Source organism: Molothrus aeneus, chromosome Z (genome assembly GCF_037042795.1).
Source record: "Molothrus aeneus isolate 106 chromosome Z, BPBGC_Maene_1.0, whole genome shotgun sequence".
Classification (NCBI taxonomy): domain Eukaryota; kingdom Metazoa; phylum Chordata; class Aves; order Passeriformes; family Icteridae; genus Molothrus; species Molothrus aeneus.
This window is the reverse complement of record NC_089680.1, coordinates 9,028,376-9,054,113: the sequence shown is the minus strand read 5'-3', so window position 1 is coordinate 9,054,113 and position 25,738 is coordinate 9,028,376. Positions and strand designations below refer to the sequence as shown.

The 25,738-nt window shown below is 63.0% G+C and overlaps 4 protein-coding genes across 4 annotated transcripts; 1 reads left to right on the top strand and 3 right to left on the bottom strand.

Moving 5' to 3' along the window:
- The first annotated feature begins 210 nt into the window (after positions 1-210).
- NPR2 (natriuretic peptide receptor 2) lies at positions 211-11,680 on the top strand. The gene is made up of 22 exons (XM_066568887.1): positions 211-934; positions 5,731-5,930; positions 6,015-6,128; positions 6,399-6,534; positions 6,626-6,720; positions 6,805-6,937; positions 7,055-7,139; positions 7,226-7,346; positions 7,865-7,939; positions 8,091-8,168; positions 8,292-8,396; positions 8,664-8,735; positions 8,813-8,972; positions 9,046-9,201; positions 9,281-9,449; positions 9,562-9,708; positions 9,879-10,002; positions 10,132-10,200; positions 10,289-10,463; positions 10,549-10,647; positions 10,739-10,830; positions 11,005-11,680. The coding sequence occupies exons 1-22, from the start codon at positions 211-213 to the stop codon at positions 11,056-11,058; spliced, it is 3,183 nt and encodes a 1,060-aa protein (XP_066424984.1). The 3' UTR covers positions 11,059-11,680.
- A 568-nt stretch (positions 11,681-12,248) lies between these two features.
- Positions 12,249-14,724, bottom strand: SPAG8 (sperm associated antigen 8). Its single transcript, XM_066569387.1, has 7 exons — positions 14,660-14,724; positions 13,857-14,277; positions 13,068-13,230; positions 12,933-12,978; positions 12,706-12,820; positions 12,529-12,591; positions 12,249-12,446 (listed from the first exon to the last, which is right to left on the bottom strand). Exons 1-7 carry the CDS (start codon positions 14,722-14,724, stop codon positions 12,297-12,299), a joined length of 1,023 nt encoding a protein of 340 aa, XP_066425484.1. The 3' UTR covers positions 12,249-12,296.
- A 3,555-nt stretch (positions 14,725-18,279) lies between these two features.
- Positions 18,280-19,909, bottom strand: HINT2 (histidine triad nucleotide binding protein 2). The gene is made up of 5 exons (XM_066569334.1): positions 19,838-19,909; positions 18,868-19,026; positions 18,677-18,781; positions 18,528-18,600; positions 18,280-18,423 (listed from the first exon to the last, which is right to left on the bottom strand). Exons 1-5 carry the CDS (start codon positions 19,889-19,891, stop codon positions 18,332-18,334), a joined length of 483 nt encoding a protein of 160 aa, XP_066425431.1. The 5' UTR covers positions 19,892-19,909; the 3' UTR covers positions 18,280-18,331.
- A 233-nt stretch (positions 19,910-20,142) lies between these two features.
- Positions 20,143-24,519, bottom strand: TAF1C (TATA-box binding protein associated factor, RNA polymerase I subunit C). Its single transcript, XM_066569232.1, has 14 exons — positions 24,388-24,519; positions 24,206-24,299; positions 23,959-24,065; positions 23,772-23,867; positions 23,619-23,689; positions 23,285-23,532; positions 23,100-23,210; positions 22,864-22,987; positions 22,682-22,753; positions 22,428-22,563; positions 22,205-22,333; positions 21,883-22,057; positions 21,612-21,749; positions 20,143-21,323 (listed from the first exon to the last, which is right to left on the bottom strand). Exons 1-14 carry the CDS (start codon positions 24,517-24,519, stop codon positions 20,152-20,154), a joined length of 2,805 nt encoding a protein of 934 aa, XP_066425329.1. The 3' UTR covers positions 20,143-20,151.
- Positions 24,520-25,738: the final 1,219 nt, after the last annotated feature.

Genomic DNA, 25,738 nt, shown 5'->3' with positions numbered 1-25,738 from the left:
CCCGCTAGCCCCACCCCTGGCCCCCCTCTCCGGGGACACCGCCCCCCGCCCCGTCGCGGTGCCGCCCATCCCCGTGCCCGTCCGGCCGGGCGGGGACCGGCGGCGCCGCCCCCCCGGGGGAGGGCGGTCGGTGGCGGTCGGCGGGGCGGGGGCGCGGCGGGGGCGCCGGAGCGGCGGGCGGCGGCCGCGGCGGAGGAGCCAGCGCGGCCCATGGCTCCGCCGCTGCCGCTGCTGGCGCTGCTGCTGCCGCTGCTGCCGGTACCGACGGGCGCGGGGCGGCGGGCGGCGACTCCCGACGGGGCGCCCGCCAACTTGACGGTGGCGGTGGTGCTGCCGGAGCGCAACGTGAGCTACGCGTGGGCTTGGCCGCGCGTGGGTCCGGCGCTCAGCCTGGCGCTGGAAGCGCTGGAGCGGGGCGAGCCGCCGCTGCTGCCGCGGCCCTTCTCGGTGCGCGTCGAGTTCATGAGCTCGGAGCTGGAGGGCGCCTGCTCCGAGTACGTGGCACCGCTCAACGCCGTGGACCTGAAGCTCTACCACGACCCCGACGTGCTGTTCGGGCCGGGCTGCGTGTACCCCGCCGCGTCCGTGGGGCGCTTCGCCTCTCACTGGCGGCTGCCCCTCATCACAGGCGGGGCGGTGGCCGCGGGTTTCAGCCGCAAACGGGAGCACTACAGCACGACGGTGCGCACCGGGCCCTCGGCACCGAAACTGGGCGCCTTCGTCTCCCACCTCCACGCGCACTTCAACTGGAGCGCCCGCGCCGTGCTCCTCTACGTGGACCGCAAGACCGACGACCGACCCTACTACTTCACCGTCGAGGGTGTCTACCAGGAGCTGCAGGATGGCAACAACCTCACCGTCACCGTCCACATCTACTCCCCCGAGGAGGGAGGCCCCGACACCGCCGTCCACTTCATCAAAGCCAACGGGCGCGGTGCGTGGGGTGGCGCGGCGTGGGGTGCGGGGGGGACACCGTGACCACGGGCGGGATCGGGCCGAGCGCCCGCGGAGCGGGGGCGGCGGTGTGGGAGTGGGAGGAGGAAGGGAGAGCGGAGGGGGCTCCCCTCGGGAGATCTGCGCAGGGCTTGGAGGGGGGGAGGCAAAATGCTCCGCGGGGCACAGCGAGGGGCTGAGGGTGAGATGGGATCTGTGGGGGGAACGGTGCGGGCATTGGACCCGTCTGGGGCTCAGCAGGGGAAAGGATGGGATGCAGGAGGGCACTGGGGTACCGTGGATGACATGTAGGGTACAGCAAGGGGTTAAGGGAGCAGCAGGACACATCTGGGGCACAGAGAGGGGATGGGGATACAGCGGGACTGCTGCAGGACACAGCAAAGGGCTGGGAATACGGTGGGATGCATGTGTGGCACAAAAAGGGACCAGGGATGGCAGTGGGACCTGTTTGGGGCACACCAAAGGATTGGGGGGCAATGGATTTCCACACAGGGCACAGCAAGTGCCAGAGAGGGCAGTGAGATACATGTGGGGGGCAGCAAGGGGATGGGAACAGAGTGTGATCGTGTGGGGTGCAGCAACAGTCCAAGGAGGCAGTGGCACCTTTGTGGGGCACCATGAGGGTCTGAGGACACAGTGGGACTTGAGAGGGGTCGAGAGCAAAATGGCGCCTGTGTGAGGCATGGCAAGGGAACACGGATCTGGTGAGACTTACATGGGGTGCAGGAGGGAGTGGACAGAGTGACACCTGTGGTAGGGCATGGCAAGGGGCTGAAGGCACAGTGGGACCCCTGTGGGGCACAGGGAGGGGCTGGAGGCACAGTGGGACCCATGTGGGGCACAGGGAGGGGCTGGAGGCACACTGGGACCCATGTGGGGCACAGGGAGGGGTGGGCAAAATGGGCTTTGTGTGGGGTGCAGTGAGGAGTGAGCGCATTTTGTCACAGTGGGGCTGGAGGAGCAGCAGGACCTGCACAGGAGGTGAGTTCACAGGGGACAAGACAGAACCTCAGCCAGGATGCAGCAGGAGGAGGGGGCACAGTGTCTCCCTCCCAGGCCCCACTCCAGTCAACCTTTGCCAGCAATAGCTGGGACACACCCCCAGCTCTTGGGACATGTGCTGTGAGGGGCACCCTGTGGGAGCACCCCACCCTCTGTGTCAGCAGGATCAGGGTGACCCAGGCATGTCCTTGGAGGCTGAAGGTGATGGAGGGGATGTGGCTCTCTGGAGGATAGCATCAGCTCTGGTTACATACCCAGAGAACCGTGGTGCCAACATACCTAGGTGGCTGTGCTGTGCTCAGGCAGAGCCCCCAGAGTGGCACCTGGGCACCCCGGGCTGTGCCTTGTCCCTGCTGCACCCCCAGGATGGGGCTGAGATTGCCCCACCCTGCTGATGGAGGGATAAATCAATTTGGTGCCTTGCGAGTGCCCCAGGAGAGCAGCTATATTGGGAGTGGGAGGAAATGGAGGGGCTTACAGAGGCAGCTGGAGAGCAAGGGCAGCCTGATGCTCTTTCATTATTGATGAGCAGGGTGTATCAGTCCTGGAGTCAGCCACTCCGCAGTGCTTCTTAATGGATTCTGAGATGCTGTGTCATTAGGAAGGACATCTAGCCCCGATAAGTGGAGCCAGATGGGCCAGCAGGACTTGTGTCCAAGGCTGGGCCGGACCAGACTGCAGGGGGAGGTGCTTTGGGGTGCTGGACTGGATTCCAGTCAGGATTGAGGCCAGTGAGGCTGAGTCCATGGAGTGAGCATCCCATGGCTGCCCCACTGGGATGGGAGCTCTTGCCTGTGCCATCACCAGCCATGGGGTTTGGAGCTTATTATGGGATGAGGGCGAAGGACTCTGCAGGGAGAAGGGCTAAAATCAGTGATTCCCATCAATGTTTCCATCTTGGTGCCATAAATCACTCCAGTGGAAATCAATCCCTCTGGTGCAGGCAGGGGGTTGTGGCTGCTGGGGGAGAGGGCCAGGCATGGGCAGGGACCTGAGGGCTTTCTAAGCTGGGGTCATAGTATCACAGGACCATGGAAAGGCTTGGGTTGAAAGGGACCTTAAAGATCATTCAGTTCCATTCCCCTGCCATGGGCAGGGATGTTGAGAGGGTCTGAGCCTCTCTGGCCACAGCTCAGAGGTGGTGCCAGGGTGTGGGGCTGAGTGCTTGGCCGCACAGAAGTGGATGCTCAGGGCTGCAGAGATGGTTATAAGTCCCATCCTAGGCCAGGTGTGTGGGATGGGGAATGGAGACTTGCAGGGCTGTCCCAGGGGTTGGGACTCCTGCATGGAATGGTAGGGAGATAAAAGCAGGGTCTTCAGCTGCATCCACGTCCATGACCTGCAATAACACCATGTATCATCCCTCTTGTCATCACCTTCCTTCTCCCAAGTCATGGGCAGGAGTTTGGTGAACATTTCCTAGAGAAAGCCGCTTCCCTGGCCCTCTGTGCTTCCCTAACACTGCTGGTCTTGACAGTCACAGGTCTAATGAACAGGCACAAGGGGGGGTGAGATTGCCCCTCTCACCGGTGCCTGGGAGACGTGCAGGGGCCCACGTCTCTCCTGCCATTTGCAAAAGCACTGATATAATTAGAGCTGTGGTTGAGAGAATTACCGGAGCATCTGCCTGCAAAAAGCCCAGGTGCCCTGCCTGCGGAGATGGCTGGGTGGTGCTGCTGGAGGGGAGTGCATTTGGTCTTCACCCCCACACTCCCCCTGGGCCAGGGCCCTGGTCTCTGCACTGCAGTGCCCTGTGCTGGTGAAACTGCTTGAAGCTGGGATTTTCTGCCCGAACCTGGGATTTGCCCTCATTTCAGGGTTATCTTCCATCATGCAGGGGTCAAGCAGTGTTCTGCCACCTCATCTGCATGCTCGTGGTCCTGCCCCTTCCCTGGGACCTGGCACTCTGCCACCTATGGGAGAGACGCCCCCTAAATAAATCAGTCAGGGGTCTGGATGCACTCCAGCCTTGCAGAACTTCATTCCCTTGTCCTGGGTGATGCTGAGGCTGCCTTTGGCCATTTGCCGGCCCCCTTTGGCCATTTGCCGGCACCTTAGGGGGTGCCTGAGCCCCCTAAGGCCATGCTGGCCATGCAGGAAGCTGCCAGCTGGAGGCAGCTGCCTGCCTCAGGGAGAGCCCCAAGCATTGACCCCTTCCTTCTGCACAGCTCATGCAGTCTGTCCCCAGGGAGCCATCTAGGCGCCGTCCATCCCCTTGCTTGGTGGCCTTTGACCAGGCAGGCTTTTGCTGCCGCCGCAGGGGCTGGCTGCCTGCGGTCTCCCACCATCTGCCACCAGCTGTTGAGGCTCCCTAGCCCCTGTGGCTCCCTTTTCTTGGTGCCTGCAGTGGGATGGGGAGGGTTCCGTCTATGTCCTTGGGGGGAACCCTCAGGCTCTGCGTGTTGGGGAGCTGCTGAGCTGCCCACCCTGCATGAGAAATCTGGGGACGTTTCTTGATGCAGGACTAGCAAAGTGGAGAAGCCAGGAGTGTTTATTTGAAGTATTGCAGCATTCAGAGGGAACCATTTCAAACCCTGAAGCAGGCTGTTGCTCACACACAGCCCACGGTGCTGCGATTTCTCCCTCCCCCGTGCCCAGGAGCAGCTCCCCACATTGCTGTGGATTCCCTGTGCCCAAGGTGGCTGTGCTGGGTCTCTTTCCCACTCGGGGGCTTCCTCACTGCCCCCGTGGGTGACGCTGCCAGCCCTGCTGCCCCCATGGCTGGGTGCCTGTGTGGCTCGGTGCCTTCCAGCAGCAGAGACCCCTTCCTGGAGTGCGGCCCTTCCTCGCTGTCCCCATCGCCGCCTCTCCCCGGGTCCAGCCGGGGCGCTGGGCCCCATGCAGAGGAGCTGTGTGTCGGGGCTAGCGCCCAAGCGTGACATTCCTCCAGCACCCGCTGCCGCCGCCTCCTCCGTTGCTCAATCCCGGGTTCCCAGCCAGACTGGCTGGAGCGGGGGCCCTGGTTTTCCGGGGGGAGGGAGGAGGCAGTGTCAGGATCCTCAGCAAGGGCACGGAGGGCCCCTGCTCGGGGGGTTCGGACGCTTTCAGGCGCCCGTCCCCACAGCCTGTGATGCCCTGTGCCAGCAGCATGCCAGCCCCACACAGCCCTTGGGTGGGCATCCCATGGGGGCTGGCCAAGCCCCCAGCAGAGGCTGGGGGCAGGTTGGGCGTCCTGACGGGGCCCGGGCACCCCCTTGCTGTGTGGGTCACACCGGCGAGATGCTCTGTTTCCAATTAGCGGCCGCCGAAGGTGCTGGAATCTGGGAACCTGCGCATTCCTGCCGCACAGACAGCCGGCCACGAACCCAAACATGGGTTTGTCCCATTCCACAGCACGGGTTCCCCAGGGGCCTCCGGCACACGGCTCCAGTGCCTCTCCCAGCCCCCCTGATTCCGTGGCTAGGGCTGGCATGGAGCAGCACGGAAACTGATGCAGGGGGGAGACATCCTCTGGCTGGCTTTTGCTGGATCGGGGTGTGTGGGGTCTGTGCCTGGGGCATCCACCTCATGATTTCCAGCAAGTTTTTCCCTGTTCTCCTGTACCCCTTCAGTCTGAGGTGATTGACAAGGCAGGAATGGGTCAGTGCCAGCAGGGGCTGTGGGTCTGGCCATGGGTCGCAGGGAGAGGGTGAGCCAAGCCCTGCCCCATCTGCCTGCCCCATCACCCCGCAGCCTCCCGGTGCTGCTCTGCCCCACCTGCCCCATCCCTGGCCGTGTGCCTGGGGTGCAGTGGGGTGTCCCTGCCCCGCTGAAGCCCCTGTCTCTCTCTGGCAGTGGTGTATCTCTGTGGGCCGCCAGAGATGCTGCGGCAGATCATGCAGCTGGCGCAACAGGAGAACCTCACCAACGGTGACTACGTCTTCTTCTACCTGGATGTGTTCGGGGAGAGCCTGCGGGGTGACTCTGCCCGTGACCCCTTCAAGCCCTGGCAGGAGAGCCCTGGCCAGGACTCAGGACTGCGTGAGGCTTTCCAGGTGAGCTATGCCCACCTGCCTGGGGACAGAAACCTCCCCAGCCTGGCTCCAGTGTGTGAACCAGGGTGCTGTGCTTGGTTGCAGATGGTGCTGGTGATCACCTACTACGAGCCCCAAAACCCTGAGTACCAGCACTTCCAAACCCAGCTCATCCTGCGAGCTAAGCAGAAATTTGGGGTGCAGCTCAACTACTCCCTGGTGAGTGAGTCCCCCAGTATGCTGCGGTGGTGGGGTCCCTTCACACAGGTCTGAGACACCTCACCAGGATGCAGAGGGTGGGACACAGCCACAGACAGTGCCAGAGGGATCATCCCTGGAGGGAACAGCCACAGGCACTGCCATCCCTGCAGGGTGCATGTTGGCCCCAGAGTGGTGATGGGGCGGTGGGTGGGTGCGTGGTGCTGCTGTGAAGGTTCTGGGATGCTCCTGCGTGCGTGGCTGTGGGTGTGCTCAGATTCCCCCTGGCAGATGAACCTGGTGGCGGGGTGTTTCTATGATGGGATGCTGCTGTACGCCATGGTGCTGAATGAGACTCTGCGTGAGGGCGGCTCCAAGAAAAACGCCACCCACATCATCGAGAAGATGCGGGACCGCAAGTTCCAGGGTAACATTGGGATGCGGACAGCGGGGCTGGGGGTGCCGTGGGGGCGGTGGAGCTCAGTCCCCATCCCACCTGCGTCTTAATTTTCCCACAGGCGTAACAGGGCTTGTGAGCATGGACAGCAACAATGACCGGGACACTGACTTCAACCTATGGGCCATGAGTGACCCCAAGACCGGGCAGTATGAGGTGGGGGGAGGTTCCCCCTGGCTGGGGTTGGGGGATGGGATGGTGGGGTCTGGGGGTGGCCTCATCTCTCTCTGCCTGCCTTAGGTGGTGGGACACTACTCGGGTGTGGAGAAGCAAATCCACTGGCTGGGACGACCCATCCCCTGGGTGAAGGGGGCTCCCCCCTTGGACAACCCTCCCTGTGTCTTTGATGTGGATGACCCCTCCTGTGATAAAAGTGGGTGTCCTGGGTCCCCACATCCCCTGGACCCCAGCAAGCTTCCATACCGGGTGCATGTCAGTCTGGCTGTCATATCCAGCTGGGCCACCCTGACATATCCTCTCCTGCCTGCAGCCCCCCTCTCTATGCTGGCCATCGTGGCTTTGGGCACTGGCCTCACCTTTGTCATGTTTGGCATCTCCAGCTTCCTCATCTTCAGGTCAGCACTGGGGGAACCTCTGTCTGATGGGCAGGTGGGCAGGCAGGGCAGAGGGGATGGGGGCCTGACCCCAGTGTGTCCCCCAGGAAGCTGATGCTGGAGAAGGAGCTTGCCAGCATGCTCTGGAGGATCCGCTGGGATGAGCTGCAGTTTGGAAGTCCTGAGCGGTACCACAAGGCAGCAGGCAGTCGGCTCACCTTGTCCCTGGTGAGAGGAGCCATCCCTGAGGCACCACCCTGCCCCTGTGCTGCCCTCCCTCCCTGCGTGACACCCCTCCCTGTTGATCTCTTTCATGACCCTCTGTTTCCTACAGAGCCATAGCCCCACTGAATCTCTCCTCAATACAACCCTTCATCCTTATATAGCTCTCCATTCCCTATAGAAACTTATTCCATCCATCCCTGGCATGACTTTCCATCCTCTGCAGAGCCACAGCTAGATCCTTCCTCTAGACAGCCCTGAATCCTCTATGTAGCACCTTACTTCATCAAGCCCCCATGTTGCCATCCATCCCCTACAGACATATCTTGTCCATGTCCTACACTCTGTGCAGTGCCTTATCCTGGAGTCTTCTCCTTTCTGACAGAGCATGCAGAGCTTGTCCTGACCCTTAGAGCCCATCCTGCACCATCCCCCACACACCTTGGATGTCCCTGCCCTGCTCCATTGGTGTAGGTCATCCCTCCTTCCCAGGGTTCCTCTCCCTAATCCCCTCCTTCCCACAGCGTGGCTCCAGCTATGGCTCACTGATGACCACCCATGGCAAGTACCAGATCTTCGCCAACACGGGCCACTTCAAGGTCAGTGCAGCAGGCAGGGAGCTGAGCCCTCCCCCTGAAATGTCCCAGCTCTGTTGTGCTCCCACCTGGCTGCACCCCCATCCTGCAGTTTCCTCCCCTTCGCAAATTCATCCAGTGGACATTGACCTTTTCCCCTTCCCAAACACCCCAGGGCAATGTTGTGGCCATTAAGCACATCAACAAGAAGCGCATAGAGCTGACGCGGCAGGTGCTCTTCGAGCTAAAGCATGTAGGTTTGGCGTCTGGGCTAGGGTGGGCAACCTGCCTGGGAGTGCAGGGATTGGTTCTGGGCGTGTGGGAAGGCAGCAGGAGAAACAGATCAAGACTATTAAGGGTCCACTTCCACCTGCAGATGCGAGACATTCAGTTCAACCACCTGACCCGGTTTATTGGGGCGTGCATCGACCCCCCCAACATCTGCATCATCACCGAGTATTGCCCACGGGGCAGCTTGCAGGTAGCGGGGCTTGGGGACACTGCAGGTGACACTGAGACGTTTCATTTCTTGTGACCCAGCTGGGCTGTGTGTTGTGTACAGGGCTGTGGATGCTGGTGGCCACCTGAGCCCTCCCAGTAATGCTCACAGCTGAGCTGTCCAAGCAGGTGTCAGAGGCCAGTGGAGGGGAGGGGGTGGGTGCTGCAGACCCCCGAGCTGGGCACTTGGTGAGGCTGCCATCACCATGACCTGGGTGCCTGGTGGGGTCCACTCAATGTGCTACCGCAGGACGTCCTGGAGAACGACAGCATCAACCTGGACTGGATGTTCCGCTACTCTCTCATCAATGACATTGTCAAGGTATCCAGCTCAGGGGTGTGAGAGGATGGGGAGAGGTGCCTGAGGGATATGAGCTTCACTGTGTCCATCTGTCCCAGGGAATGGCCTTCCTGCACAACAGCATCATTGGCCACCACGGCAGCCTCAAGTCATCCAACTGCGTGGTGGACAGCCGCTTTGTGCTGAAGATCACCGACTATGGCCTGGCCAGCTTCCGCTCGCCCAGCGACAATGAGGACACACATGCACTCTATGCCAGTGAGTGCCTACCTGGGACAACCAGGAGGATGGGGTGGCCCTGTCTCACTGCTTCATTGCTTTGTCCCACCAGAGAAGCTGTGGACAGCCCCAGAACTGCTGCAGAAGGGACACCTGCCCACCCCCGGCATGCAGAAAGCTGATGTCTACAGCTTCGGCATCATCGTGCAGGAGGTTGCTCTGCGCAACGGCCCCTTCTACATCGAGGGCATGGACCTAAGCCCTAAAGGTGAGGATGGAGAGCACGTGTGTGGAGCTCCTGCCCCACCATGGAAGCCTGGTGCTCACTGTTGGCCGCACCCCGGCAGAGATCGTGCAAAAGGTGCGTAATAGCCAGAAGCCCTTCTTCCGGCCCTCCATCGACATCGGGGTGCACAGCGAGGAGCTGGCAGTGCTGATGGAACGCTGCTGGGCGCAGGAGCCGGCCGAGCGCCCTGACTTCAGTCAGATCAAGATCTTCATCCGTAGATTCAACAAGTGGGTGGTTGGCACATGGGGACGGTGGCCCTGGGTGGAAGTGGGGACAGCCATGGGGGTGGTGGTTGGGAGGCACCTCTTCCTGCAGTGCCAACTGACTGCACCCCACCAGGGAGGGAAGCACCAGCATCCTGGACAACCTGCTGTCACGCATGGAACAGTACGCCAACAACCTGGAGAAGCTGGTGGAAGAGAGGACACAGGCCTACCTGGAGGAGAAGCGCAAGGCAGAGAACCTCCTCTACCAGATTCTGCCCCAGTGAGAGGGGGACACAAGGGGGTGTGTGGGTCTGAGGGTTGGCGTGAGTTCAGCATGCACCTGCTGCTGTGCAAGTATGGGGTCCCTTGCCAGCTCTCCATGCTGGTGTGAGGCAAGGGTTGCAGGGGGAACAGCAGGTTTGGGGTGGAGCTCACCACTATCCTTGCCAGTTCTGTGGCAGAGCAGCTGAAGCGTGGAGAGACAGTGCGGGCTGAGGCTTTCGACAGTGTCACCATCTACTTCAGTGACATCGTGGGTTTCACTGCCCTCTCAGCAGAGAGCACTCCCATGCAGGTGAGAGCAGGACTTGGGGGGGCAGCACCTCTGTGGGGCTGGTGGAGGTCTCACACCCTGGCAGTGCCATCCCTGGGGCTCGGGGGACATATCCTCTCCCAGATGCACACACACCCTTGTTCCGTCCAGGTCGTGATGCTGCTGAACGATCTCTACACTTGCTTTGATGCCATTATCGACAATTTTGACGTCTACAAGGTGAGTGGTGGGGTGAACAAGCACAGCCGCCCAGAGTGAGGCAGGCAGCAAGGAGCCCAGGTTGTACCTCCCCCTCCTGCTCCCACAGGTGGAGACCATTGGGGATGCCTACATGGTGGTCTCGGGGCTGCCGGTGCGCAATGGGAAGCTGCATGCTCGTGAGATTGTCCGTATGGCCCTGGCCCTGCTCGAGGCTGTCAAAACCTTCAAGATCCGTCACCGTCCCAACGACCAGCTCCACCTGCGCATCGGCATACACACCGGTGAGCCCCCGTGCCGACCAGCTGGGGGTGCTTGCCCACCTGCCTGCCCGCCCTGCAGCATCCCCGAGTGCCTCTGTGCCTGCAGGTCCTGTGTGCGCTGGGGTGGTGGGTCTGAAGATGCCACGGTACTGCCTCTTTGGGGACACAGTGAACACCGCATCCCGCATGGAATCCAACGGCCAAGGTAAGCCAGGGCAGCTGAATCCAGAGCCACGGGGTGTCTCCTGTTCCTGTGGCACCCAGCCATGTCTCTCTTGCTCTTCTGTGCCACTCAGCCCTGAAGATCCATGTCTCATCTGCCACCAAAGAAGTCCTGGATGAGTTCGGCTGCTTTGAGCTGGAGCTACGTGGCGATGTAGAAATGAAGGTGAGGGCACAGTGATGCTGATGGGGTGCCAGCCCTTCCAACCACAGGGAAATGTGATGGGGAGGTGGGTTGGGGTTGGGGCTGGGACCCCTTGTTGCTGTCAGTGCTGGGGATGACACCCAAGAAGCAGCTCCAGGGGCAGGCAGGGTCTAACCTGCTCACCTCTGCCTCCAGGGCAAGGGAAAGATGCGGACATACTGGCTGCTGGGCGAGAGGAAAGACCCTTAACTCATTTGAGCCCAGTGGCTGTCGCAGAGCCCCCAGCTCAATGGGGCCACCAGTGCTTTCCGGTGCCCCAGGATGCACCGGCACCCCCCCATCACTGCATCCACCTGACTCTGCAGCCCCCCTGCTTCAGCAGGGCCTGGGCAAGGTGGGGCAGCGGCCACAGCACCGTCTGCTCCCCTCCATCAGCACCAGCAAAGCCCACCTTCCCCACAGCCTCTGCTGGAGTGGGGTAACCAGCCCTCATCCAGCCCAAGAGACCTTGTATTCCCCCGCAACTCTGAGGTCTGCCACCCCTGCTCTCTCCCCTGTGGCTCAGCTGGCTCTGAGCTTCTCCGGGGCCTGGCTGCCCCGCAGGGCACTTTGCCGTCTCTTTTCAGTACCTTGCCCCCAGCAGAAGTTGTGCCCATGTCAACCCCTCCCTGGGGTGGGGGGAAATGGGGATTCCTGCCAAGACTGACTCCTTGGCCAGGTTAGGCTTCAGTGCCGCAGCTCCCCCCCTCCCCAGTTTCCCCTTCCCCTGTATATAACCCCACTGGGTCATGTAAATACCCATCCCTCCTCCAGGTGTAAATATAGGACTCACTGCAACTATTTTGTTGAAATACAAACTTCCCCAGATCCATCTGTCCTGTGGCCTCTACTTCACTCTGCCCCAGCATGCCAAGAGGGAGGGAGGCCAGGGGAACGCCAATATGAAACTCAGCCTGGGCTGGCGACAGCTGCCTGAAATGTCCCAAGAGATCGTATCCCAGGGGTCTGTCTGCGGTGCAGGGCAGGAGTGTGGGCATGGGGAGCCAGTGCTGGGCCGTTGCAGCAGCGGCTGTTGAGGGCTTGGGTGGTGCTGGGAAAGCAGGGCTGCCGTGGGTTTGCTTTGGCGTGAGGGCTGCAGTGCGTTCCTCTGAGCTCATGCTCTGGCCGCCCCGCTGCCGCCTCTTACTGGAACACACCTGTGCCTGGGGACTGGAACAACGGCTGCCTGTCACCCACTGCCTGTGCCGGGAGGGGACGTGTCCCAGGGGCTCTGCCTCCATGCCTAAGGAGGAAATCTTGGGACCACAGTGTATTTTTGGTCAACAGTGACTTGCAACAGGGCTGAAAACAGGGTTTTCCATTTTGCTTCATGCTCTCATGGGATTTGAGATCTCAGGAACGCAGTGCTCCCCCTCCAAACATCCAGATTGAGGACAGCCTTGGGGTAGGCAAGGATGCTGGGACCACCTGTGTCCCCTTGTTTTTTATTACTTGTGGGGCTGGAGCTGTCTGCTCAGGGGGTCATAGGGGTTACAGAGGTTGAAGGGCTCAGGATGCCCTAAGTACATGGTAATGGGAGTGGAGAAGTCTGCATTCCTCTTGAAGGGAATGTTTCTGCCGAAGAAGGCAGTGACACCCTGGAGAGGAGAGAATTGGAGAGATCTCTGTCAGCAGCTGAGACTCCCAGGGTACTGGCAGGACAGGGTGGTGGGGCCTTACCGGCAGTCCACGGGCTTGCTCCATCCAGAAGCTGGTTGGCTGCTCTGTTAAGTAATCGTGACGCTGCAGTGGAAGCAAAATGTGAGCGGAGGGGATGGCATGCTCAGCAGGACAAGAGCCTCGCTGCCTCCCTGGTGGCTGCTGCAAGCTGCTGGGGATAATATCTACTGCCTGTACCTGGGTGATGGGCTGGGGTGTGGACTGGAAACCCAGGGCACGGTAGTCGTGGTGTGTGGTGGAGATAGATTCCATGCGCTTCGGGCAGGGTCGGATCTCCTCCTCCGTCTCCTTGCTGCAGTCAGAGCAGACCCCACACCTCTCAGCTCTGGGATCCCCACCTCCCCAGGTCCCCTCCTCTGGGGCACAGCCCCAAGGGTGGGTCTCATGAGGGAGTGCAGGCTTGCCTGTATTTCTCATAGAGCATGGATGCCAGTGCGGCCTTCCGCTGCCCTGCAGAGGGGAAGGTGCCATCAGCCTCCCAGCTAAGATTCCCCTGCTGCCTTTTCGGGGTGCACATGGCTTGTGGGGGCCAGCCTCACCTTGCCCCAGCAGCACAGCCCTGAGGGGTGGGCAGTCCTTCGGGGGGGAGCTGTCAGTGAGTGAGGAGAGAAATTGGTGGATTGGCAGTCCATCGTAGCCACGCTGTAAGTCCTCACTGCCTAAATCCTTCCTTGGCCGAGAGTCCAGGGGATCCACGACTACCTAGGGATGGACAGTGGGGGCTGTGGAAGGAGGCAGGAGCCCGTACTGCACTTCCCCATGCCTGCTCCTGGCTTTTAGGCTTTTGATAGCCCTAGAGGCATAAGCTGTAAAGAGGTGTTATCATCTTTCTGGCCAGAAGCCTGGGAAAGCTGGAGCAGGGACACAGCTTGGGCAGGGCTGACCTGTGCTGCCTGGTGGAGGTCAGCCAGCCTTGTGTGGCAGTCCCAAGCACCTGGGTGCCCAGACTGCTCCTGAGCAAGCGTTCTTACAGCACTTGAACAACCCATGGAGTCCCCAGGGTGTGCCCCAGTTTGGTCCACCAGGTGCCCCCCAGCTTGGCTTGCCCAAGCAGGCATCCCCACATCACTGTGATGAGCCGTGACACACAGCTCTGGCTTCCCAGCAGCGAGATCCCAGCTCCCCTCCTGCCTTACTGTTACTCCCCACGTGCCTGCCTGTGCCTTTTGTGCTATTGAGTTTCATCCCTTTTCCATCCTGCTGGGCTCAAGGTCGTCCGGGTGGCTATTTAAAGAGATGTGTCTGCCCAGGAGTAGGGAGCTTCACAAGATCAGCATGTGGGACATGATGGGGCCAACTTGGAGGGGCATTTTCCCTTATGGAGTTACCTCCTTCTGCCAGTCATGGGTCACACGGCTCCGCTGGGGCACCGCCTGGCTGGGCTTCTCTGCTGGCGTGGGAGGAGCGGGGGGCAGCGCCGGCAGTGTGGTGGGAGACTTCTCCTCAGAGCCGGTCCCCCACTTTCCAAGCCAGGGAGGCAGCTTGATCTCAGAGGGATTCTTCCTAATCTCTGGGGATGGCACCCGGCTGGGCACGACTGGTAGGGGCACAGTGGGCAGCTCATCTGTGTCTGCTGTCTCCTGGGGCGGCTCGGCTATCTCTGACATCTCCCGGAGCCTCTTGGTGGTGGTTGTAAGCGTCTCCCCGCAGCACGGGAGCCTCTCCTCGGGCAGGGGCTCATTACGCTGGATCCTGACCGGTGGCCTCTCCCCATGGCATCTGGGACCCACATGGCTCCTCAGAGCGTCCCTGCAGACGGGAATAGACCCTGAAGAAAGGCAGCGCGGCGCATCCGCCATTGCCAACCGCGTCCCCAGCCCCCACCAGCACAGGCCGCGTCCTGACCCTGGGTCCTCTGGAGTGTCACCCCCACACTGGGACAAGGGATTCCTCTCCTTTTGGGGGAGAAAAGCAGTACCTGCTGCTGGGCCTGTCATCTCGAGGGGTCTCCCCCTCCGTAACTCCCTTCTGTCCCCTAGATCTCCAGCACCAACACGGTTCCCCACCCCCCTGCCTGGGCTCAGCCCCCTCTTGCTGGCGACCTCCCCACAGCTCGGACCCACCGTCGTGTCATTCCCCCCTGGCCCCCAGCGCTCCACAGGCCCTGCCCCGGCTCTCCCCCCGGGGTTACCCCGCGGGCTCTCGCTGCCCGCAGCCTGGGCCGCACCCCCCGCCGCAGCCGCCTCCTGCCTCCATTGCGCGTGCGCGCGGCGGGAACGCGCCTCTCACCATGGAGACGGTGCCCGGCGGCCGCGCGCCCGGGGATGGGGGGGGGGGGGGGCAGCCGCGCGCGTGCGCGCTTCCCATTGGCGGGGAGACACGGAGGGGGCGTGACCGTCCCCCAAACTAGGCGGGGCAAGATGATTAGTTAAACGGATCGTGGGCGTGGCCTAGAAGGAGTGGGCAAGGCGGGGCGTGGTCGGCGTGAGGGGACGGTGAGGGCGGACGGGGGTGTGTGGGGCAGGGGGCTGTGTGGGGTACGGGGCACAGGGCTATGTGGGGCACAGGGCTATGTGGGGCACGGGGAGCAGAGACACAGGGCACGGGGCTGTGTGGGGCACGGGGTGCAGAGACACGGAGGGATGGGGCTGCGTGGGGCACAGGGAGCAGGGACACGGGCGAACGGGGCTGTGTGGGGCACGGGATGCAGGGACATGGGGGGACGGGCTGTGTGGGGCATGGGGAGCAGGGACATGGAGGGACGGTGGTGCAGGGCACGGGAGTGCAGAGGGATGGGAATGTCAGGGGATGGGCACACGGGGCTGCAGGGACACAGAGGTGTCCACACTGCACTACAGGATCAAGGCTATACCCACCTCTGGAGTCCACGTACCCCACGCCATCTTGTCCCAAGTGCACTTAGGGCAGAGCTAGTTGCGGGGTCTCTCGGGGGTGCACTGTACCTGGGCAGAGCCAGCACAGCCCCACTGGGGCAGCAGAAGGGACATGCCCAGGGCTCCTGAGGACACACTGCTCCCCACGGCTTGACCCAAGTGACCACCACACTGTTTGGGCCTGGCACTGGAATACGCCCGCTTGCCCCAGGGACCCCCAGCTGCCCTAGGGTGATAGGGTGGGACGTGCCCGGCGCCTGGCTGGGTGAAGCTTTGCCCACCGGCATGGAGAAGCAGCCTCCTCTCACCACCAGCCCTCGATGGGCCCCCGGCCCCATCCCCACAGAGGCCGAGCAGAAGAAGGGCCCTTTGATAGCAGGCGGCGGGCTCGGGAGTGAGGGCTGTTATTCCAGCGCTTTGCGGTGTGCGCCGACGGGGCACCGTGCACTCTGCGCTGGGGCCTCTGTTTTTCCTGGCTGGGGATGTGCTTGGTCCTTCTGGCCTCGGCAGGCCGGGGGGGCCCCCACTGGGGACCGCTCCTCCCTGTGGGCCCTCGGCCCCGTGCCAAGCAGGGGCTCCTCCAAGCCCATCTGCTGCACAGCTGCAGGGAGGAGGGAGAAATGGGAGATGTGTCCCAAGCTCATCTCATGGCTTCCCCATGCTGGGGCCACATAAGCCCTGCTGCCCCTGAGCAGGGTGAGAGGTGGTGCCAGGGTGCCCCCAGGACTGGCAGCTCACTGTGAGGGTTCTGGGTTCCATGCTGCTGGTTTTGACCCCATGCTCAGCCCACGGGCCCTGTGGTGGACCCTGAGGTGCACCCCTAGGCCAGCTCTTGCTGAAGGGGTGGCAGCCTGGGGATCCTGCTCCTGCTTGTATCCCTTGGAGGTCTTCCTAGGAGCATCCTCAGATTCCTCACCAAACACCCGTGGGCTTACCCATGGCTAGGCAGCAGGGGAGCCTGAGGGATACTGAAGGGACACCAACAGCACCAAAGTACACTGTAGGACAGGGAGCCTGGCGATGTCACCCCGGGTGTGCGCACCCACTGTGGGGCAAACCATCCTGGGGTGGTCTGTGGGGCATCACTGTGGGGCTGTGCTCTGGCAGCATCAGCTCGGGGCAGCAGCCCTGGAGCTGCTGGAGCACATCTGGCTGCCTCTCGCCGCCGGCTGACACATCCCTCGCAGCCCCCCCGCCCGGCTCTTTTGGGAACTTGCGTCATTTGTGATCCTCTCCGGCTGAGGAACCAAAACAGCCGTTGGGCCCCGTTCCCCCCCCCCCCCCCCCGCCTCGGCCCCATGGGGCTGTGCCCACTGTCCTGCCCTGCCGCTGCTCGGGGACTGACAAAATAAACCTGGCACAGGAAGAAACACGATGGCAGGCGACTGGCCCTGACCTCGCGTGCCAGCCCGTGCCCTGTGCCCAATACAGCACTCCCTGTGGGACTAGTCTGGGTGAGCCCTGGGGGATGATGTCCTGGGGATCCCTGGCGCCTCTTTAGCGTCCCCACCACGCCAGGGACGCCCAATCTTCTTTGGGGTACATATCCCAAAGGCTGAACTCAGGGCTGTCCTCAGTTCAAGAGCAGCCCCAGCCCGTGCTGAGCCTCAGAGGCAGGAAGCAGCAGTATCAACAATTTTAAGGCTCATTTACACCCCGAAAACATTCCCCATACTATACTGGGTGTGTATGTGTGCGAAGTGACTGGGCTCTGCCACAGCCCCACACAGCTCCCGGGGGCCCCCCGCCGCCAGCGCCACCGAGCCGGGGGATGAACAGAGCCGCCATTCTCCCCGGCGGGCTGCGGTCCCCTGCGCGGCGGCTGGCGGGGGCCCAGGCGGTCCCGACGGCGGTGCCAGGTGTGCCGTGCACCGCGCCAGCACCGGCCCCGGCCACTAAATATAGCCCCGGCAGGCGGCCACGGAGCAGCGGGCGCAGGAGGCACGCGGCAGGGAGCAGCGGCCGCATGCGCCGAGCCCCGCGTGTGCTCCCCTCACGGGGCCGGCGCCGACACGTGCGGGCCCAGCCCCGGTCAAGGCCTGTAAACAGCGCCGTGCGTGCTCGGAGCGGCGGGGCTTTGTGTGCAGGGGGCTCTGGAGTGTGCAGTTTCCATCGGTGATTGACGGTTGTGGGGTCTGCAGCGAAGGGTACAATGTGTTTTCCTCAGTGTGCTTGGGGAGGGGTCTGGGGTGAGCAATGCAGTGAGTTTCCCTCGGAGGTGGGTAGGTGGGGGGTCTGGGGTGAGCAGCGCAGTTGGGTTTTGCATGGCAGTGCACACACAAGCAGTATAGTGGGAGAGTACACGGGTATGTGTACATGGAGGGGGCAGCTGGTCCACCCACCACACAGCCTGTCCTGCCCTGTGCTCTGCTCAGGGTTATGATCCTCCTGGGAGCTTCCAGAGAGGCCCATCTGGGGTGGACAAGAAGTATACATGCAGTCAACAAGCCTGCTCCGAGGGCATTTAGATCAATCTAGTGCAATTAACTGGTTTTGAAAAGCAGGGAAACATCAGTGTCCAGTGCAGGACTCTGGGGGCAACACAGGGGGGCTGGCAGGGGGGCAACCTGAGGCAGAGCAGGGGCATTCAGGGATGCTGGGGCTGCGTGGTGGCAGTGGGGCTGGCTGGGCAGCCCTGGACATGGCGCACTACTGACACCCCTAGGATGTTCCCCACCTTGGGGACAACCTTGTGGCACCCAGCCTGCTTCCCTAGCCCAGCACCAAGATGAGTCTTTTGCCTGTGAGCAGCCCCACAAAACCCTTCTGCTTCAACTGTGGGGTTGGTATGTGGGGAGCCCAGACCCTCTGCAAAAAGCAGGGTATCAACTCTACTGCTGTGACAATGGAGGCCAGCCCTGCCCTGCTCAGGCCAGCCACCTCCACGCCCAAAAAAGCCACCCCGACACAGAGCCACTGAAGTTGCCACCAAGGAGATGTTTTATTAGAGAGCAAGTGGGTAGTGGGCATTAGCCAGGGGGCCAGCCCATCTGCCGCCCCCCCAGCACATGGAGGTGTAGGTGGTAGACAGACTGTGAGCCATGTTTCCCATCGTTGATTACTGTCAGGAGAGGTACAAGGGTCAGGCCACCCTCTTTGTCCCCAGCCCCCCAGGAGTACCAGTGAGGGTCCTGCCCCATGGCATGATAGGGGATATCAACTCACCAAGGCGGTAGCCATCAGCCAGCCCCTCTGCCTGTGCCGTGCTTGCCGCCACCACCATCAGGTGCCCCAGCAGCTGAAGGAGGGGGGAGTGGCAGGTCAGCACTGTATGACCCCCACCACCAATGTCCCAGGGACCTCTCTGGACTCACCTCAGTGTCCTGGGGACCCACGCGGCTGATCCGGGGGATGGGACGCTTGGGGATCACCAGGAAGTGCACGGGTGCTTGTGGGGCCACATCACGGAAAACGAGGCACTACCAGGGGGAGCAGGGTAAGCCCCACACCCGTGGGTTCTGCCCCCCTGCCTCGGTGGGGACACAGCTCCTGCTGTCCCAGCTACCTTGTCATCCTCATAGAGAATGGTGGCAGGGATGGTGCGGTCGATGATCTTGCTGAAGATGGTGGGCTGCACTCCTGCCTCCTCGCCAGCCGCTGCTGCCTGCTGCGCCTTGCCCACCTCCCCATCCTGTCTGCCGGGCGCTGACACACACTGCCGGAGCTGCAGGGCATACGTGGCTTACAGCCTGTGCCCATGGGGACAAGGACAAGGACACCACCGTGGGGGTGGGTGGGGGCATGGGGGGGAACACGCGTGCAAGGTGATAGAGAGGAGCACATGGGTGTAATGGTGGGATGCAAGTGGGGGTGGCAGGGGACACGTGGGGGGATGCACAGAGGGCTGACATGCAGTGCACGCTGGAATATGGGCGAGGGATGCATGTGGGGTGATGCAGGGTACACTGGGGGTGATCGGACTAATGGGGTGATGGTGGATGTGATGCGGAATGCATGTGGAAAGTGGTGGGATTCATACAGGGGTCCTGGGGGTGCACACGGGAGTGATGCTTGGCTGTGACGGGGGTACCACATGGGGCACAGGGGGGGTGCACACGGGGTAACAGTAATAGGGGTAAGAGAGGCAGATGCCCAGGGGGCTGGTAGCAGGCTGTGCTGACAGGGGTGACCGGGGACTATCCACAGCCTGGACAGTGGGCTGTGCTCACTAGGCTAACAGGCGGCTGTCCACAGGCCTGACAGAGATCTGTGCCCTGGGGGTGCGGCTGTGCCCAAAGAGGCGCACGCTGGGCTGGGAGTGGATACCCACGGGTGGATACCCACGGGTGCTCCGAGGCGCCGGGCCGTGGCCTAGGGGTGCGCGGGCCGGCGCTCATGCCCGCCGCGGACTTTGCCCGAAGGTGTAAGTAATGGCGAGCACGGTATAGACCCGCTCTATTGCCCCTGTTACCCCGCACACCCCGGTGTGCCCCCCTTATCCCGGGTCCCCCATCCCCGCGTCCCCCCGCGCCCACCTGCGCCGGGCGCAGCGCGCCCCGCACCAGTCCCCGCGCCAGCACCGCCGCCATGGCCGCCGCTCCCGCCCCCGGCACTGCACCCGCCCCGCTCCCGCCCCCTTAAAGCGCCACCACGCCGGGCATGCGGGCAACCTTCGCGTTGGAGCATCCCGGAGGGAACCCTTCGACCGGGGAAGATGGTCACTCCCTCCCCGAGGGGAGTCCCAACCCCGGGCGTCCGGCCCGACCTCCCCTGCCCCTAAGCGTGGGTGCCTTGACCAAACAATTGAGGACCCCGGGAGGAAGGCTGTGCCAAGCAGGTTTATTTGCACTCAGAAGCCCATTCGTGGGCGCTTGCGGCGGGGCTGCGAGGCGGAGGACAGCTGGCTCTGTGAAGACGGGAAGCACAGCTGGCTGGCCTGGCTGCCAGGGAGCTCTGGGGGCTCGGGGGGCCCCTCGGCCCACACGGACAAGTAGTCCCGCAGCGTTTTCCGCCGCTCCTTGGGGATGCCGCGGCAGCGCAGGCTCTGTGAAGACAGCAGGGCTTCGTCAGGCGCTGGTGAGGGTGGGTGGCTGCGAACTGGGGGGCTGCCTGCTGGTGGTGAGCCCTCCTGGGAGAGAACGGATGGACGGCCGGGGGAGAGCAGCGAGGGGCCCACATCACTCAGCTCGGACAGCTCAGACTGGTAGGTGAGGGAGGAGGTGAAGCTGGCCGAAAGGCTGCGGTGGCCCTGGGCTCGCTTCTGCCGCCGCCGCCGCTCCCGCAGTGCCCGCTGTCTCTGTGCCACACTGAAGCTCGTCCTCTCCTCCCACCACTGGTCCCAGTCCCCAGCCCAAGCTGCTGTCAGACGGTTACTCAGGGGGTCCAGACCCCCTGCCAGCTCCAGGGTCTGTGGCAGGGGAGCGGGCTGGAGGGCCAAAGGTTCCCAGCGCTGGATGCGGCCCCGTTCCTGCATGGTTTGGCGTAGCCGCTGGCGCATCTGCTTCTGCAGGCTGCTGGGGCCTGCTGGCCCCTCCAGATCTCTGCGGGTGAAGAGGCGCCTCTGGCTGAGGCTGGGGGGCCAGGTGTGCTGGGGAGGCTCCCTCCAGGCCCTGGAAAGGGCCCTCAGCCAGCGGCGGTACCGCAGGGCTGCAGCTGGGCTGGGCACTGCTGGCGAGGGCGGGGGGCTGGCAAAGGGCTCCTGCAGTAGTTCAGCTTCGTCCAGGGGTGCTGGCGTGCCCACGTCCTCCTCCTCCTCGTGGATAATCACCTCCAGGTTGGGCAAATAGAATGTTTGCTCTTCCTCCTCTTCTCCCTCACTGCCCAAGCCATGTGGGCTGCTGGCTGGAGCCTCGAAGAGGGGGGAAGAGCCAGGGGCTGTTGTGGCCTCATCCCTTGATGGGGGTGCAGGGGGCTGTGCTGCCTTGTGGATCAGCCTCTGGCAGAAGACATCCCCAGCCTCAGAGAGCTGGAAAATCAACATGGACTTGCGTGGTCCATCCTCCTGCAGTGTGGCAGCCAGCCCTGCAGGAAGAGGAAAGGCATTGTCACCAGGGTTCCAGTCCTAGGAATATTTCAGGGGCCTGGCCAGCAGTGGGGACTGCCTCCACTCCTCAGTGGGCACCCTCACTGCTGACTCCTGCCCTGTACATCCTTTTCTATGTCATTAATCGCTTCCGCAGCATTGTTCAGGGCTTTGCTCTTGCTTTTTCAGCCACCCTCCAGCCAGGCCATGACAAAGGCTACACTTCCACTCTGTTCCACCTTCTCCCCCACCAGGAGCTGCAGCCTGGGCCGGTGTGGGACACTCACCTGCTGCAGGGGCTGAGAGGCGCTGCTGGAGCAGGTGGTGGCGGTGCGGGAGCTGGGTGGGCAGGTGCTGCAGGCACTCTGCGATGCTGTGCAGCTTCTGTGGAGTCCCCGCCAGCTGACAGGCCGACTGGCTGCCCCCTGAGGAAACACCCCAAAAACTGTCTGGTGAGCACAGATGCCAGAGCAGCAGCTGATCCCAGCAGCAAAGAGGCTAGGAGGGAGGCACAGAGGAGCCCTGGCTTTGTAGCACCCCTGGAGATTGATCTCTTACCCCAGTATTGCAGAAGCAGCAGCTCCTGCGTGCGGGATGCACCAAGCAGCATCTTGTGGCTCCTCCCAGGTTTCCCTGGCATCAGGTGAGCAAAGAGTGGAGGTGCCTTCATCATGTGTGCCCACTTCAGAACAGGCACCAGTGGCAACCGCTCATCCAGCACATACATGGAGAACTAGGACAGAAGTCTTGGCTCAGACAGGACACACCCCAATGCACCATGGCAGCTCCCCTCAGATGGAACACCCTCATGCCCCGTGGGCACTGGGAGACACAGCTGTGCAGCGTGTGTTCCCCAGCTCCCAGCTGTGGTGGGACTCACCTGGGTGGTGACAAGGTACTGTGAGGGGTGAGCCCTGCCCAGGTACATGGGCAGCACCACACGCTCGCCCTGCTGGCAGCCAGCTTCCTCGCCCACCTTGAACAAGTCGAAGTGGCATCTCTTGGGGGCCTACAGCAGTGGAACAGGGCACAGTCAACACTCTGGGCCGTGGAACCGTCTTCCCTGCCTGCCCCAAGCCCCACGCCTACCCTCCCAAGCTCACCCGGGCATCCAGGCACTGCAGGCCGGTGCGGTCAGCACAGCTGAGCACCCGTGGGTGGGCAGTGAAGTCACTCCACCGCCAGGGTGAATGGTCCCGAAAAAACATGGTCTGGGGGTCATGGCGCAGCTGCTGCAGCCTGTGGGGAGATAGCAGTATTGGCATGGGGGAGGGCTGCCCCAGTCACTTGGCCTCCCATCCCCTGGGACTCCACTGTCTGCGAGAGTCCCTAGACAGCCCTGAGTGCCCTCTCTCACCCAGTCTCAACGCTCCAGAGGTAGACGGTCCCACTCTGGGTGCAGACAGACAGCTCCCCGGGAAGGTGAGGGCTGCAGGACAGGGGGCACAGCATCATCCTGGGGCGACAGAACCTGCCACACAGAGCAGGGCTGCGCCAGCAGAGCTCCCTCCTTGCACAACCCCTTCCTCCAACACCTACCTGACAGTGAGGCAGGAGGCAGGCACATCAGTGCAGATCACCTGCAGCGGGGTGGGAGCTGCTCCTGTCTTGCCTGGCACCCTCCAAACACCACAATGATAGTCTGAGCGAACCCCAACAAAATCTGCCATAGGGAAGGAGGTGGCACGTGATCTGGCAGCATCCCAGGGGGCCCCTGCTGCCCCTCCTCACTCCATCCTGTCTGCCTCGAGATGTGGATCCTGGGCATGGCTCACCTTGCCCATCCACACGGGCTGCAGCCACTTGCCGGATGCGCCCGCTGAGCTCAAACTGCACTGGCGAGCCCTGGGCGTGGGGCAGCTCCTCCAGCACCACATCCTGGAAATCTGAGGTGCTGACTAAGGGCAGTGCAACACAACTCCCACTTCCCGCCCCAGGAACACCCCATGGGGAAGGATACAGAGGTGGTTCATGGCCTGTCCTCCGGGGTGCACCAGGCGTCCCACGGGTGTCTCCCCGTCCTCAGGGGGCAACCAGGCCAGTGCCCCCCCAGTGAGGCTGTCATCAAAGAGCAGGTTGGACCACTGCTGTGCCAGCTCCTCGTGCAGGCAGTCTGCCAGCAGCCCCAGTGGCACCTCGAAGAGCCAGTCACGACAGAGGTGGGAGAACCAGCGCAGGCGGGAGGCCAAGTGCTGCCGGGGGCAGCCGCTGCAGGGCATGGACAGCATCAGGTGGGGGGACAGAGCAGGAGCCCCCCCAGACCTCTGCAGGGCAGGGGACAGAGAAACACTCACCGTCGGGCCTCCAGACGGTTAATGTCCTCCACCAGGGCCGTCATCCGGATGGTGCTGTTCCGGGCTGGTCTCTACAGGAGTAGGGGGCAGAGTTTGAGACTGGCAAAGGGAAGGGTGGGGAATAGCACTGTTAATCCCTGGATAGACAGTGACCTTCAGCTTGGCGTTTCCCAGGTAGAAGTTCTTGTGTAGCAAACGCCCCAGGGAGCCAAAAGCATCTTCTGGGTGATCCACAAAGAAATGGCCCAGCTGTATGGGAGGGAAGGGAAAGGGTCAGTGCATGCAAAGGTCCCCCACTGCCCCCCAGGTCCATGCCAGGATGCAACACCTCAAATCCCACCTGCTTGGCGAAGTCCAGAGTAGCTCCAGACTTGCCTGCCCGGAGCTTCCTGCACAGGCTGCTGCGGTACAGGATGTCCTGAGGCGCAGGCGAGGGGATCCAGCAGCCTGTGGGGAGAAGGCAGAGCCGCTCGACATCACACGGAGCACAGGGACGCCGCTCAGCACCGTGGGGCAGCGGCAGCGATAGAGGCGGAAGGCACGTTCCCCCCAGCCCCCGAGCTCCCTCCCGCTCCCGCGGCTCTCACCCGCGCTGGGCAGCAGCACCGGTACGGCCGCAGCCTCGGCGGCTTCCCACCTTTCGCCCGTCGCGCCACGGCGGGGCACGAACGACGGCTGCGCCTGTGGGGAGCGAAGGGGGAGAGTCAGACCGACCCCTGAGCGTCCTGCCCGTTCCCTCGGCCGGCCCGGCCCCGCGGCAGGGTCTCACCTGGCGGCGGCCGGGGCCAGCCTCCAGCACCTGCCCGTGCTCGCCCCAGCCGGCGACCGGCGCGGGGCCACCCTCTTCCCGCGGCGGGCCGGCGGTGAAGTATGAGGGGAAGAGCGCGGCCGGAAACTCCATGGCCGCGGCACCGGGCACGGGGCTGCACGCGGAGACGGAGCGGCCACGGCGAATGGCGTCACCGCCGCGCTGCTCCTGCCGCCACCAATCAGCGCCCGGGAACAGCGCGGGACAGAGCGCCGCCGGCGGCACGGCCACTCGGGCCGCTACCGCCCCCTGGCGGCCGGAGGGTAAAAGCGCACGGCCGGCACGGGGAGAGGGACGGGAGCGGCATGGGAACGGGAAGGGCAACGGGAAGGGGAACGGGAAAGGGAACGGGAAGGGGAACGGGAAGAGGAAGGGGAACGGGAACGGGAACGGGAAAGGGAAAGGGAAGGGGAAGGGGAAGGGGAAGGGGAACGGGAACGGGAGCGGGAAGGGGAAGGGGAAGGGGAAGGGGAAGGGGAAGGGGAACGGGAACGGGAACGGGAACGGGAGCGGGAAGGGGAAGGGGAACGGGAACGGGAACGGGAAGGGAGGGGAACGGGAACGGGAGTGGGATGGGGACGGGAAAGGGAGCGAGATGGGAACGGGAACGGGAACGGGAACGGGAACGGGAACGGGAGCGGGAAGGGGAAGGGGAACGGGAACGGGAACGGGAAGGGAGGGGAACGGGAACGGGAGTGGGATGGGAAGGGGAAAGGGAGCGAGATGGGAACGGGAACGGGAACGGGATGGGACCGGGAACGGGACTGGCACCGGGAACGGGAGCGGGATGGGAACGGGAACGGGAACGGGATGGGAATGGGACAGGAACGGGAACGGGAACGGGAACGAGCGGAGGAAGTGATGGGACCGGGATAGGAATGCGAGGGGATGGGAACGGGAACGGGCGAAGGAACGGGAATGGGAATGGGTGGGGGAAGCGGTGGGACCGGGATAGGAATGGGATGGGAATGGGAACGGGAACAAGCAGGGGAAATGGTGGGACCCTGATGGGAACGGGACGAGGATGGGCAGCGGAAGTGTTGGAACTGGAACAGAATTGGGCACAGGGAACAGTGGGATAGGGCCGGACTAGGACCGGCACTGGGGAATCATCAGGACAGGACCCCGCCGGGGCACGGGCAGGAGGACGGGCATTGTTTCCTTCCCTCCGCTCCCCTCAAGGGCAGTGAAAGCCCCTGTGAGTCCTGCTAAGGGCACACCTGGTATTCAGTGGGCCTGGTTTTGTGGCCATGGGGCACCCCACACTCCAGCAGGGTGTGTGGGGTCATGGGACAGTCTCAAATATCTGGAG